Here is a 15,053-nt window from a genome sequence, read left to right as displayed (position 1 = left end):
CATTCCCAAACGTGTTTTTAGGTTTTTATGAGGACGGAAACACAAGTTAAAAATAATTGTGCCTCTTTTCGTTCAGAGGACAGAAACTACATTTTCAGCAAAAATAAGTAAATTAATAAATAAATAATAAACAAATCGTTTAAAGCTAAAATGTTTAAATAATTATTGAATTAAAATGTAGGCTGTAAAAGTTTTTCACTAAATCTGTTATTTTTGGTCGGGACAGGCTGGTCTGTGTTTCGCGGCCTGCGCATGCGCAGGACGCTCTTACAGCGCTCCTAAAGTAACGTATATCCAGAAGCAGCTGCTGTCGGGTGTTTGATTTAACCCAACCATTTATCTATTCTTTAACTATTACAGTCTTAGGTAAGTAGTAAAACTTTAAATACCTTTAATGATAAATATGCATTGTATATGATAATAACAATAATTATATATAATATTAAGTTTTAAATAAAACAGTCTGTTTTTCAGCTCAGTAAGAGCCGTCTCTTTCTGCTCCCTAATCTATCAAGTTCAGCATGTTTGATTGTTATGTGTGCAAATATATCACTTAAATTAATGAATGTAATTAAACTTAAATATACTTAATTAAAACATAAAAGTGCTGATTGATTACTCTCCTCTTTATTGCACAAATTAAATATAGCATAATTAGTCTTCTTTAACACAAACATCAGCTCATATTGATGGAAAAGTGAGATAGGTCAAAAATGACTCTTCACACTTATCGTACAAAAATAACACTACAGACAGAAAGGTTAAAAAATAATTACACAGCTCTAATATTTAATTTGATTTATATGATATAAAGAATGTTTTGTGTTCAAAGTGAACTTTGTTAATATGATTATATTATATTTGATCACTAATGTATTAAGTCTCGTATTAGTTAATCAGAAAAAGAAGAGAACAGAAACTGACAAAACTTTTTTACACTGAAACCAGCAGAACACACAGAGACGAGCTTCTGAAGAACTGCTTTATTTGGTAAAACTTTGACAGTTTGAAACAATATTCTTTGATGACCGATAATTAGAGACAATATTCACACAGACTGTGAGGGACCCTCTCTGTGCTCACCTGCAGGTTAACATCCAGGTGCCACAGGTAAAGATGAGGTCAAAGAGGGGGCTCAAACAGGGGCTATGCTGCGTTCAGGGTCAGGGCTAACATCAGAGATAAAGCAGTGGTGCATTCAAAGGTTTCCACAGGCACAGAACACAGAGACTGGCTGAAATACATCCATCTCTAACACAGAAGAATAATACATGTTTGAGGTAATGCAGACAGCAACACGTATGACCAAAACATGTTGAATATTCTAGATTATTTAAAGCTCGCTACATTATTCACATTCATGTTTTCTGCCCTCTGAACCCACAGATTACTGACGGGTGAGACAGGAAGTGAAGGGGGAGGAGACACTATAGGTACTGAAGCACCTGTGTGTCAGCAATAGAGAGGGGGCTGATGGGAAATAAAAGCAGGTGTGGGAGGAAAACAAAGAAAAGTGGACTGTGGAATAAAAAGCTACAGCAGAGTTTAAATGTGTGGAGCAGGTGAGACGATGATGTCTGTCTTCATGCCTCTGACGGCCTCTCATCACTGCGACATACTTTTATAATGATACGATCTGTGTGTGCGTGTGTGTGTGTGTGTGTGTGTGCGTGTGTGTGTGCGTGCGTGTCAGGCAGAGTAAGGTGCACCTATCACGCATGTTTCTCTGAGCTGTGGGCGGAGCTGTGAGCAGACACGCTGAACGATGAACATGTAAATACACTGTGTGTAGTTGATGTGTGTATGTGTCACAGGTGTTACTGTATACAGTCCATCACGTGTATCTGCAGCGTGTCCATGTCTGGAGCCTGGTACTGGCACTTAGGACAACATAAATCTGGCAGCTCCTCGGCCCCCGCCGCCCCCGGATCACCGACAGGTAACAGACCCTGGTTACGGTACGAGGGGGCGGGGGGCACCGTGTTAAAGGCTGCACCTGGGAACACACCTGAGGGAGAGGAGAGAGTACAAAGAGTCGGTGCTTACTGATCACCACATTAGCCTGCTATTTACAAGCTTACATTTTCTTGTAATAAAGCTGCAACATTCAGTTTATTGATCGATTAAAGACAATCAACTGCTGACTATGGTGATAACCAATCAACAGTTTCATCGTTTGCTGCTTCCAGACTCTAAAATGTGAAGATTTGCTGCTTTTCTTTCTTCAGTAAATGAAGAGTCTTTGGCTTTTGGACGGTTGGTTTGACAAAAGAACAAACTTGGAGCGTGTTTTTAAAAAAAACTAGTGGACGAGTCGCTCATCACAGCTGTCATGTTCCAGCGGCTGCTTGAGCGAAGGCCTGCGGTGCAATCTGTGCGCGTGGATGACACCGTCACCAAACCAAGCGTGCAGACGTCACGCGCCGTGAGAGCATCGCAGAGGAAGCTGGTGAGACAGCTGATCCCAGTGCTGCAGTTATCTTTCATCGATCCAGTGATTTACTACATGATCAGCACCACTCTGCGTGCTGAAGCACCTGACCTGACAGCCGCGTGTGCTTTCATGAACACGGTTCGACAGCAGTTAAAATAAAGGTAAATAAATGTAACGTAGGTTAATTTATCTGTATAACTTAACCTTTAACTGACTAATAAGTTATTTCTACTTCTTTATAACGAGCACTTCCCAGAGTTTCTCCACGTAACACCAACATTTACATTTTACAGTGTAGTCAGCAGCTTCATGGTTTTAAAGGATCCTTTCTTGTGTTACGTTCTAAAATGCACGGCTGTCGTAAACGTAGATATTAATGTAATTCCAGGTGAGGCTGATAATGAAGGTGAGGCTGATGATGAAGGTGAGGCTGATGATGAAGGTGAGGCTGATGATGAAGGTGAGGCTGATAATGAAGGTGAGGCTGATGATGAAGGTGAGGCTGATAATGAAGGTGAGCCAGTGGAGGGGAAACGTCTGAGCAGACGTTGAGCTGCAGCTTTGTCGTCACTTTCAGAGTGGATGAAAACGGGGGAACTACTTCACCACGTTATGGCTGCATATTGGTGCTTGTTGTAAAGCGCTCCCTCCTGTGGTTTTATTGAGACGTCATCAGCGACGTGTCAGCGCCCACTCCACTTGAGAAATCTAAAGTTGTGCATCTCGTAAATGCATCGCTTTCATCAGTAACAGCAAAACTCAAATGTGTAAACTATGTTCATTTATTTAAACAACTGTATTTTAAAGAAATATGAAGCCATGAGTTTCTACATATACGGCCGACTTATAGATCAGACATGCAAATACATGCAAAGTTACAAAAAGACAGAAGGAACATGATTCTGATTTTATTTTATGTGAACGAGAAAATATTATTTATTGATGTCACCGACAACAAGCCTCATCAGTTATATTTCAACACGTGTGCGTGTGCGTGCGCGTGCGTGTGCGCGCGCGTGTGCGTGCGTGCGTGTTGTACCTTGTGGAGGGGGAATGTGCGGGGCCCGTGTCGGGAAGTCTTCCAGGTGTCTTAGCTTCATCTGCTCCATGCGTGCTCTGGAAGGCAGACAGGTATTTCACGTTTAGAGGACAAACACAGACGCACTCTGACCTCAGACATGAAGCCTGCCAGCAGCCTGTAAAAACAGCCGCAGTGAAACTAAAGTGTGACCCTGTGACCGGTCCATAAACATCCACACGTCCACATTGAGGACAGCTATGATGAAGGACGTGTGCCTGATGTACCGTGATGTGACCTCCTGTTTGAGCCGGTCGATGTCAGCGCGGGCCTGAGTCAGCTGCTCCTGCAGCTCCTCCTTCTTCTGGTTCAGCTTCTCTCTGGCTTCTCGCTCTGCTAAGAAGTCTGCCTTATAGATGTCAGCCTGAGAGAACACACAGACCGAGAGGGAGGAAGTCTCCGGTTTCATTAGGACCAGTGAAATGTCTAAATGTGTGTGTGGCTGATACAGGCTGAGACTACAGGACACAACATGAACAGCCATGAGGTCCAGTTTGTGTTTGTTTAGCTGTAATGTGACTCTGACTGCAGACACCTTGTTGGAGTGCATAACTAAGTGCACACCTATGATGGACTCCTGCACAGCATGTAATCCCTGCCCAGGTGTGAAGGGTTCTTCACTTTATACCCACAAGGTTCAGCTTTGTTTTACACAACGGTGACACAAGCTAGAACCAAGAACCAAAACCTTACAGGTTCTCACAGGTTCACGTGAAATCTGATCAGCCGTCTAAACCGTTGATTGTTGCCTACATACCCGCGTCTGGCCAGCAATGCCAGAGTCTGTTAGCATCCAGAAAACAGAATCAAACCTCGCTCTGTCAGCCGTGCGGACATTAGAAGTTCAGGTAAGAACCACACTAAGAGTTTGTTGCACCTCTGAAGCCTGAAATCATCGTGTGAATGTGCGTAAATAATGTGTTCACTGGAAATGGACTGAAACTAATTTTAATGATGCTTTTATTCTGACTCTGTGTTTAAACAAACACAGAAGGTAGGAGAGGAGGGAGGGAGGGAGGGAGGCGGCCGTTAAGAGCCCTCCTGCCTCATGTTTATTCTCATGTACATATTCTGCTGTTTGATGATGTCAACGATCAATCATCCTCAGACTCAATAACTGATAACTGTTAACCCTACAGAGCTGTAGGCGTAGTCTTTCATTGAACAGAATCACTGTTAAAGTCAGCAGCCTCGCCCTGACCTTAGACCTTTTAACGACCTCAGAAGTGTCATACTAATGTAAATGACAGAAGTTACTTGGGCAGGTGTGCAGGACTTACCTGTGCGGTGAGGACAGGAACAGTCTCCAGGGAGCCTTTCTGCTGCTCCACCTCCTCCTTCAGTTTATCTATCAGGTCCTGTTTCAGAGCCAGCGCTCTCTCCGCCTCCTCCAGGCGGCTGCACAGGTCTCCTCCCTGCAACACACACACACATGAATGCAAAGAGTCCTTCAGATGAAGGAGTGAGGGTTACTGAGGTTTAATGTGTGTTTCTACCTCACTCTTCAGTTTGGAATCATAGTCTCTAAAGAGACACGTGTAGGCGTGCTGCAGCTGCGTCAGCTTCTTCCTGAGAGCAGAGAAGAGAAACTTTTTAGGCCATCTCTGGAACAATAACCAGCTGGGACTGTGTGTGTGTGTGTGTGTGTGTGTGTGTTGGACCCACTTCTCCTCAGTGACCACGTGTCTCTCCGTCTTCAGGGCCTGCTCCAGGCTCTGGGTCTGCAGCAGCAGTTTGTCCATGGCCACGTGATGCTGCTTCCTCTGCTGCTCCTGCTCCCGCTCGGCCACCTGCAGCGCCTTCACCTTACTGCACAGCCTGAACACGGGCAGAGCGGCACGTCAGGTGAACACGGAGAAAGCTCGACACATTCTGCATAATCACGCTGATGTGATACAGTGACTCACTTTTCTTCCATCACTTTGCGTTCGTGCTCACTTTTGTCCAGGCAGCTCTGCCTCTCGTTGAGCTCTGCGAGCAGAGACGTTGCCTGAGCTTTCAGAGCCTCGCAGTCCTTCGCCAGCTGCACAAACACAAACACATTTCAGGTTTTGCACAGTTACAGTCAATGCTTTAAGTGCCATCTGTGAATGTCTAACTCTTTTCGCAGTAGACATCCCACCTGAGCACAGTCCTTGTCCTTCTGTTTGAGCAGAGCTTCAGTTCTGTCCCGCTGAGCTGAACTCTTCTGCAGATAGTCGAGCTTCCCCTCCAGGTCACGATACCTGCAGACGGACGGGTTCAGAGCCACACTTCGGTTATAAAGAAAGGACCACGTCACATATCTACATCTGACTCGTCTTTCTTCACATACTTCAGTTTTTGTTGTTTAGAGAGTGACTGATCGTGTGAGAGACACTTGAAACTCTGCAGATAACTGAGGTGGAAGAAATCATCTAAATATTGAAAGTAATTCAACACTTACTTCATTAAAGGATCTAAAGTGAGGGCACATAAATGTGCCTCATCAGTTACTGGCTCATTATTATGATGCATCAACATAGAAGCCATATTGATTGTAGTGTTTGGTGTTGTGTTTAATTTAAATCATGCCATGCACACGTTTAAACCTCGCTATGACTGAGACGATAAATCATTGTAATGGTTTTTACTGTCATCAAACATGTCCGAAGAACGAAGGATGAAAACGGTCTGAATGATGACTGAATTACGTATCACAGATAAAAAAACATGAAACAAAGATCAATGAGAGACGAGCATGAAGCACCGGAGACAGAATCACAGCGAGAACAAGGAGAGACAACGTGCACACGGTGACAGAGAGAAGCCACACAGAGCTGAGGGCTCACCTGCCCTGTGTGGCCTGAAGCTGCTCTGTGAGTTTAGCCAGGCTAGAGCTGGAAACAGGAGGAGGAGGAGGAGGAGGAGGAGGAGGAGGGGGAGGAGGGGGAGGAGAGGGAGAGGGAGAGGGAGAGGGAGAGGGAGAGGAGGAGGAGAGGGAGAGGGAGGAGGAGAGGGAGAGGGAGGAGGAGGAGGAGAGGGAGAGGGAGAGGGAGAGGGAGAGGGAGGAGGAGGAGGAGGAGAGGGAGAGGGAGAGGGAGAGGGAGGAGGAGGAGAGGGAGAGGGAGAGGGAGAGGAGGAGGAGAGGGAGAGGGAGGAGGAGGAGGAGAGGGAGAGGGAGAGGGAGAGGGAGGAGGAGGAGGAGAGGGAGAGGGAGAGGGAGAGGGAGAGGGAGGAGGAGGAGGAGGAGAGGGAGAGGGAGAGGGAGAGGGAGGAGGAGGAGAGGGAGAGGGAGGAGGAGGAGGAGAGGGAGGAGGGGGAGGAGAGGGAGAGGAGGAGGAGAGGGAGAGGGAGGAGGAGGAGGAGGAGGAGAGGGAGAGGGAGGAGGAGAGGGAGAGGGAGGAGGAGGAGGAGAGGGAGGAGGGGGAGGAGAGGGAGAGGGAGGAGGAGAGGGAGAGGGAGAAGGAGGAGGAGGAGGAGAGGGAGGAGGGGAGGGAGGAGGAGGAGAGGGAGAGGGAGAGGGAGAGGAGGAGGAGAGGGAGAGGGAGGAGGAGGAGAGGGAGGAGGGGGAGGAGAGGGAGAGGGAGAGGGAGAAGGAGGAGGAGGAGGAGAGGGAGGAGGGGAGGGAGGAGGGGAGGGAGAGGGAGAGGGAGGAGGAGAGGGAGAGGGAGGAGGAGGAGAGGGAGAGGGAGGAGGAGGAGGAGAGGGAGGAGGAGGAGAGGGAGAGGGAGGAGGGGGAGGAGAGGGAGAGGGAGAGGGAGGAGGAGGAGGAGAGGGAGAGGGAGGAGGAGAGGGAGGAGGAGGAGAGGGGGAGAGGGAGAGGGGGAGGGGGGAGGGGGGAGGAGAGGGAGAGGGAGGAGGAGGAGGAGGAGGAGGAGAGGGAGAGGGAGAGGGAGGAGGAGGAGAGGGAGAGGGAGAGGGAGAGGAGGAGGAGGAGGAGAGGGAGGAGGGGAGGGAGGAGGAGGAGAGGGAGAAGGAGAGGGGGAGGGAGGAGGAGGAGAGGGAGAAGGAGAGGGAGAGGGAGGGGGAGGAGGAGAGGGAGAAGGAGGAGAGGGAGAGGGAGGAGAGGGAGAAGGAGGAGGAGGAGAAGGAGAGGGAAGAGGAGGAGGAGGAGGAGGAGGAGAGGGAGAGGGAGGAGGAGAGGGAGGAGGAGGAGGAGGAGGAGAGGGAGAAGGAGGAGAGGGAGGAGGAGGAGAGGGAGAGGGAGGAGAGGGAGAGGGAGGAGAGGGAGGAGGAGGAGAGGGAGAGGAGAGGGAGAGGGGGGAGAGGGAGAGGAGAGGGAGAGGGAGGAGGAGGAGGAGGAGGAGGAGGAGGAGAGGGAGAAGGAGGAGGAGGAGGAGAGGGAGGAGGAGGAGAGGGATGAGGAGGAGGAGGAGGAGAGGGAGAAGGAGGAGATCTCAGAAGTGAGGCTTGTATTAAGCAGAATGCAGGAATACAAAGCATGCCTGTCTGCAGAGACACAGTTTAGATCATTAAACAGCTGCTAGTTAAACACACGGTCAGCTCAGTGCTGTTAACTAATGCAGTCGTGTTTTGATATGAGGAGGAAGGATGTTCGTACCAGTCAGAGGAGTGCTGAGCCTCAGAGCGCTGTGGAGCAACCTCCTCAGTCACATTGTTCGCCTGTAAAAACATTCATACAAGACTTTTAGATCACAGGGAACACTTCAGTCTGTCCGTATCACTCATATCTCGGCTTACACCGACACAAGCGGTTCACAAGCAGCTGATTGTCTTTGCTCTGTGACACACATGATGCAACAGAGGGCAAAATACTGGAGTACAACCTTGAATCCCGGCAGACCGCTGACCTGAGCAGTGAGCAGCATCCGCTCATCAGGGGCTCCTGTCCCTCCTGTGACACACTCAGTACACTGAGTATCAAAGGACAATGTTCCGTGACAGGAAGTGTTACAGCTAAACTGTGTGATCAACACATTAAGTAAGTCCAGTAATACTATAATAAAATAACCAGATAATGTTATTGTCAGTCCCTAATAAGTGCAAATTGTGACGATGAACTGTCACATGATCCTCAAGTTCTGAAACAGCAAACAGTTCATGTTTCTACCAGCAACATATTTATGCTTTGACGACGGTTTCTTTACTGCAACAAACTGCACAATAAAACAAATATTTAATGCAGAACATGAGAACAAAAGAACACAGGTAGTTTAACTTCACAACGAGCAGGCTGTCTCAGCCAGGTGTTCGGACCATCATGAATGGCTGCTCTAAGTGTTACAGCCACCAGGTGTCACTGTTCACTGAGTTTGGTTCTCCAAAGGTTCAAAGACAGAAAGACCCAAAGCAGGTTATTCTAAGAGAACCGGTGTTAGCGAAGCGTTTACGTTTCTGATGTTGTTACAGCTTGAATTTAAATGATTATTCAGCCTGACTCTGAATCCCTGCAGCTTTGCCCTAGTTTGCAATCAACAGACCAGATTGCAGTTAAAACAGTTCATGTTTTCATTCCTCAGTGAAACGTGAATAAAGTCCATAACTGTGAAAAACAAACAGAAAGTCAAAGTGACAACAAACCTCGCGCCTTAGCGGTCAAACCTGCCCTCCTGGGATCACACAGCTGACCGAGACATTGATTTTTCTGTCTCTTATACCTGAACTGTGGCATCACAGGGATGCAACACAACACGCAACACAACACGCAACACAACACAACACGCAACACAACACAACACGCAACACAACACGCAACACAACACAACACGCAACGCAACACGCAATGCAACACGCAACGCAACACAACACGCAACACAACACGCAACACAACACGCAACACAACACAACACACAACACAACACAACACGCAACACGCAACACAACACGCAACACAACACAACACGCAACACAACACGCAACACAACACAACACGGAACGCAACACGCAACGCAACACGCAACGCAACGCAACACGCAACGCAACACGCAACGCAACACAACACGCAACACAACACGCAACACAACACGCAACAAATTTACTTAAGATTATTGCATCAGAACCCCTAATTGGCTCTTACAATATGCATGTCTCTGCTACCTGTGTCGGGGTCAGTATGTTACCTGTGTCAGGCTCAGTATGTTACCTGTGTCGGGGTCAGTATGTTACCTGTGTCGGGGTCAGTATGTTACCTGTGTCAAGGTCAGTTTGTTACCTGTGTCGGGGTCAGTATGTTACCTGTGTCGGGGTCAGTATGTTACCTGTCTCGGGGTCAGTATGTTACCTGTGTCGGGGTCAGTATGTTACCTGTCTCAGGGTCAGTATGTTACCTGTGTCGGGGTCAGTATGTTACCTGTGTCGGGGTCAGTATGTTACCTGTCTCAGGGTCAGTATGTTACCTGTGTCGGGGTCAGTATGTTACCTGTCTCAGGGTCAGTATGTTACCTGTGTCGGGGTCAGTATGTTACCTGTGCCTGAGCCAGTTTGGCCCGTAGCTGGTCGATGCAGCGCCGCATCCGCTCTCTCTCTTTCTCTCCCTCCTCCTTCTCCCTCTCCAGCTCCTCATTCTTCTTCCTCAGCTCTCTCATCCCTTCCTCCAGCTTTTCTTTGTGGCTCTTTAGTATCTGGAGGAAATCGTTTGCACCTTCGGCAGGCTGCAGGGAAAAACATGGGATAGAAAGAAGGAAACAGGGATGAGTGGATGAAGGAATGACAGGAGGGCAGTGGACAGAGACAGAACACGGTCACCCTGTTCTGGTGCACAGACATGAAGCAAAATCAGAAATACACCCAGATAACAGAAAACACAAACTGGGGTTTACCGTAGGAGACAACAGGGGCGTTATACAGGGAAGAACTGGAGGACTGGGGTGTGTGTTAAGGCTGTGCTCCATGCAAAGCAAGAAGCAGGGACATTTCTGGGGTCCAGCTACCACTGAATCCAGTGTTCCTGCTCGGATGTAAGGAGGAAACCAGGACGACCTCTAGATTTATTTGCCTGATGTGAGACAGTTTCCTGTTTGAATGCTGCGTGGAGATTAGAGCCAGGTTTTGTGTTAGAGTTAAAATTTCACAGGCCATCCCATAATGTCTATCCGAGTAGAAAGTCAGGACTCTCTGCCTGAGTGCAGTGAAAGGTCAGGTGAAGCATTAAACTACAGGTGAGACGCTACAGATTAAGTACCAGGGATCTGATTGGTGGAAAGTAGCATAGAGTGAGCTGGCTCACCTGGCCATTCTCCCTGCCCACCATCTCCCCCCACACCTCTGGGAGAGAGGAGGGGGGAGAGGGGAGGGCGCTAGTCAAGGAGCTATGCACACTGGCATCGCCCTAAACACACGGACACACAGGTTAGATGACAACATGAACAAATGCATAAAGACTGAGATGAAAGAGGATCAGCAGCATCATACCAGGCTGCGAGGGGGCGTGGTCTGTGTGTGTCGGTCCGTCTCTTCCACCCTCTTCTTGTCCCGCTGATCCAGAGTCTGAACACAGCAGAGATACATGCATCAAACATCCGTTAATGACCTGTCGGCATCAGAGCATCTATTCTTCAGAAGTGCAGTCCTCATGTAGCGCCAAGGTTTTATAAGCTTCATGAACACACGTGTGGTCCGTCGTGGTTACAGATGCTTAATGACTGCCTTCTTTCTTCAGCTTCCTCTGTAATAACACATTTAGATTCAGCCGATGCCCCGTCTTCTCCGCTGTCACTTTCATGAGTTTATGTTTATCTGGTCAGAGGTCATGATCACATAATCATGCATGAGCAGCCATCCAAGCGAAGGGGCTCGTACAGCTGCGACATTGGCTATTACTCTATTTCTGTCCATCCGTTTATCTGTAGCTGTGAGTTAAGAAACTCGGCGTGTAGCTACATCCTGCTTACTGCCGCAGAGAAATAGAGCCTGATTTTAGACACCTGAACCCAAACTGATTTGAAAGACTTAGCAGCGATACGAAGTCTGAGCACTAATTCTGCACCCATGACATCCCTCAGCTGTGATGCCCTGTGCTGCCGAAGGTGAGTCAAGCATTGCTCTCTATTGAGAAGTTCTCTTTAGGCCATACATCTGAAAACACTGACACCTGTACTGATACTCCTGTGATGGGCTGACATGTGCTGATCACACGGTGCAAAGAATCAATAGAACAGCAGCAGCAGGATTCAGCAGGCTCATCACATATCAACATGAATGTACTGTAAATATCTGCAACAATGAACCAGTTACAAAGAGGTGTACATGTCATCTCTTTACACACTAACATACAACGAGCTCAATGAAACACGCCAGAGGAAGTGATGTTTCCCTGACATGTGACGACACCTCTTCATGCTGATGTGTGAATGTGAACCAGCTGACCTGTGGTCCGTCCAGCGGTCCGTTCCTGGCCGTGCGTCCCTGCAGCTCCTCGGTCTGGCTGGAGGTGCAGCAGTGGTTAGAGGAGGAGGAGGAGGAGGAGGAGGAGGCTGGTCCGTTCACTAAGCCCTGTAAGGAGTGGTTCTCCTGCGCCAGCCTCTCCACCAGTGCCCTGGCCTCCTGGAAACGACAGCTGAGAAACTCTCGCTCCTCCTTCGTCCTCCGCTGCCATCCCTCCATCTCCTCACAGCGCTGACGCAGGGCCAGGTTGCTCCTCCTCAAGGCCTCTGGAGGACAGAAGATGAAGGTAACCGGGGGGCAGGTAAGTTAGACAGAGTTACATGAAGAGAAGAATTAAATATACAGGGGCCAGAAATAAACGCAGACTGTGATGAGAAAAGTCTGATTGTGAAGATTATTCAGCTTTTATCTTCTGATTTCAGAGCTTAAAGAAAAACTAGTGTCGGAGCTATTTCTGTTAAAGTGTCTCTGTTTGAGTTTTATTCTCAGCAGAAGGAGACGGAGCCGAGCGGAGCGACGCCAGAGGAAGTTATTTTTAACTGCTGTCAGGCTGTGTGCTGAAAAAGATTTTTATTTCGATCAGAAAGTAACTTTCATTCATTCCTTTCTCTACATTTTGGCACCTATGGACACACAGCGGCCACATACTGAAACAAGCTAATTAAATGTGTTTTTACAATTATAATAATGTTAACAATTACACTCTGGGGTCTTACTGCCGACAGTCTTACCTGCTCCTGTTCGACCACTATCTTATGGTGTAAGCTAATGTTAGCAAACTACAGGGAGACATCTGTGTGTCTAACTGACATCACTAACCCTACAGACCAGTGTGTGTGTGTGTGTGTGTGTGTGTGTGTGTTCTTCCATCGACGGTAGGACTGTGTGCAGTCCAGCCGAGGAGCACTGCCCCTTCAGGTGACTCTCTTTTGACAATAATGAACATCAGACACAATAACAGGACTCATTAAGATGATGTGGCTCCACACCGTGTCCTATTTTTATTTCTGTCCTTTTCTTTGTGTACTTTTTACACATTTTAACATTTATTATAAAACAAGTAAAACAATGTGCTGTTAGAATTCCAGCTGTGACGTCTGATGCAGAGTTACCCTGCACTTCAAGTAGAGAAAATATAGTCTATAAATATCACAGGAACACTTTGTACCTCTGAGCTGCTGGTTGTCCCCCAGTAACCTGGTCACCACTTCATTGGCCGCCAGCTCCGGTGGGACCCTGAGGGCCCCTCCACTGTCCTCTCCAGACATCTCCCACTGCATGGGGCCATCAGGCTGGGGCTGCACCATACCTACAGAAAGACATGCAGATTATTAGCTCTACATTATTATTGAAAAGAGCCTGTTGTTTGGGTTTGTGCATCTGATAAGGACCCTGCACATCCAGCTGGTACGAGCCCTCAAGCTTCCAACAGGCTGAAGGGAATTTGCCTTCTGGCCCGGGAACGCCTCGGGACCCCGGGGAAAGAACCTGCTCAACCTGCTGCCTCTGAGACCTCACTGTATGTCCCAACTGGTTTTCATATTAATGACTGATTTCGTACACATTGAGGGCTAACTGAAACCTTAATTACTCTTGTCGTAGGTAGCTGTGATGCAGTGCTCACGTACACAATCATATTAGCTGCAGTATGATATGAGATAAAACTTTAAATATCATCTTGAAAGTGTGACGAATCTGGTGACAGAGGCAGACTGCGTCTCCGTCTGTTAGGTGACGCAGGCTGAGGAAACCAGTAATTTAAGAACCAGTAGGAACACATCACCGGCCCGGACAGGAGGCAGAAAATTAATGTATATTTTCTATACACTCACACCCTCATTAAACTATTGTTAATGAGAAACATCACTGCGAACAGTCCCTGTGATGTGTTTAGCTGGTTCAGCTCAGTTGGTAGAGCAGGCGCCTCACACACAGAGGCTACAGTCCTCGACGCACTGATCGCAGGTTTGACTCATGTGCATGCCATGCCTCTCTCTCTCCGCCACACATTTCCTGTCTGTCTTTTTACAATTCTCCTCACAGACACAGGACATGGCACAAACATCTGGTGTGAGGCTGAACAGAAGTAAACAAACATACAGTATACATGTCAAGCAATCCAAAGACACACATTCAGGTGTGACCTTATACCACTGTGTGTTCAGTCTGGGCTCTGACTGTTATTCAGTTCAAACTATGACATGAATTGAACGGCAGAGGAGGAGACTTCATCACCTCTCAGTGATTGACATGTGACACAGTCCGCCCCCTCCCCGTCAGGAGGCCTGAGGTACCTTTCACTTTCAGTTTAACCCCTCATTGTGACCCGGGTCCCCTGCATGTCTCAGGAGGCCACCTTGACCCCTCAGAGGCTTCATGACGTGATGTGTCAACACTGCTCCTTGGGCTGTTTAATCTACCAAACCCTGAACATAACCTACATACAGGTGTTGGTGAACGGGAGGAAAACATTACGTCATCCCCAATACCATGAGGCACAAAGCTCGAGTCAGACATAAAGGTTCAATTTCATGTTTGTTTACAACAAATGAGACTATAACAACCACCACATGTCAATTTAAACAGCTGATATGATCAATGATTAACCATATTTATTCCGGCTGACATGTTTTCAGACAGGATCAGGTCTGACCTCAGCATATTACTCCTGTTACATTACAAGTATAAAATTATCTTACCTTTGATTCTTCTTATTCTGTTTTATTGTCAGTTAGCGTCGCTGTCTCTCACATGAAACCTGTTAAAACGCGCAGTTAGCTGTTTTGCTAACGTTAGTAAACTGGCGAATTTGAGATAGCTAGCGATTTAGCTTCGGAGATAGCTAGGAAACGTAGCTAATCGATGGGTAAGCCGAGGCCCGTGTTGCCTGACACAAACAACGACCAACATCAACGAGCTGTAAATCTTCTGAAGGACATTTCTCCAACTTTTGTTCCGTTATTTTAAAACACTGAGCGTGTTTAAGGTGTGCTGAGGTTATCTGTCAAAGCAAAGCCAGGCGACTGTTGTTAGCTCAGGAAATGCCATGTTTGACTGTGCCCAGCGTCCAGCCTGTCAGGCAACACTTCCTCTCAGGCTGCAAAAACAATCTCTTAATTCCACATGCACCAGTGGAGATGGATGTACTTTCCTTTTTTAAAATCCATATTTCAATAACTGAATACATAAAATGACTATAGAATAAAAATCAATATGTAAAGAATTAATGAATAAATG

At 47.5% G+C, this 15,053-nt stretch overlaps 1 protein-coding gene across 4 annotated transcripts; it reads right to left on the bottom strand.

The window, feature by feature from the left end:
- Positions 1 to 1,654: 1,654 nt before the first annotated feature.
- ikbkg (inhibitor of nuclear factor kappa B kinase regulatory subunit gamma) lies at positions 1,655 to 14,856 on the bottom strand. Of its 4 annotated transcripts, XM_069659801.1 has the most exons (16): positions 14,516 to 14,856; positions 12,985 to 13,125; positions 11,799 to 12,082; positions 10,845 to 10,919; positions 10,660 to 10,761; positions 9,899 to 10,084; positions 8,035 to 8,096; positions 6,323 to 6,370; positions 5,635 to 5,737; positions 5,420 to 5,535; positions 5,178 to 5,330; positions 5,009 to 5,081; positions 4,793 to 4,927; positions 3,740 to 3,876; positions 3,474 to 3,550; positions 1,655 to 2,008 (listed from the first exon to the last, which is right to left on the bottom strand). In XM_069659801.1, exons 2-16 carry the CDS (start codon positions 13,121 to 13,123, stop codon positions 1,818 to 1,820), a joined length of 1,881 nt encoding a protein of 626 aa, XP_069515902.1. In that variant the 5' UTR covers positions 13,124 to 13,125; positions 14,516 to 14,856; the 3' UTR covers positions 1,655 to 1,817. The 4 variants fall into 4 exon arrangements, with proteins under 4 accessions (XP_069515902.1, XP_069515903.1, XP_069515904.1 ...); XM_069659802.1 differs by lacking the exon at positions 6,323 to 6,370; XM_069659803.1 differs by lacking the exon at positions 10,660 to 10,761.
- Between the last annotated feature and the right edge of the window lie 197 nt (positions 14,857 to 15,053).

The sequence above is a fragment of the Semicossyphus pulcher genome, unplaced genomic scaffold, assembly GCF_022749685.1.
Source record: "Semicossyphus pulcher isolate SPU_LCO1_2020_fin unplaced genomic scaffold, fSemPul1.0.p SCAF_13, whole genome shotgun sequence".
Classification (NCBI taxonomy): domain Eukaryota; kingdom Metazoa; phylum Chordata; class Actinopteri; order Labriformes; family Labridae; genus Semicossyphus; species Semicossyphus pulcher.
The sequence above is the reverse complement of the archived record's forward strand: the minus strand, read 5'-3'. Positions and strand labels throughout refer to the sequence as shown.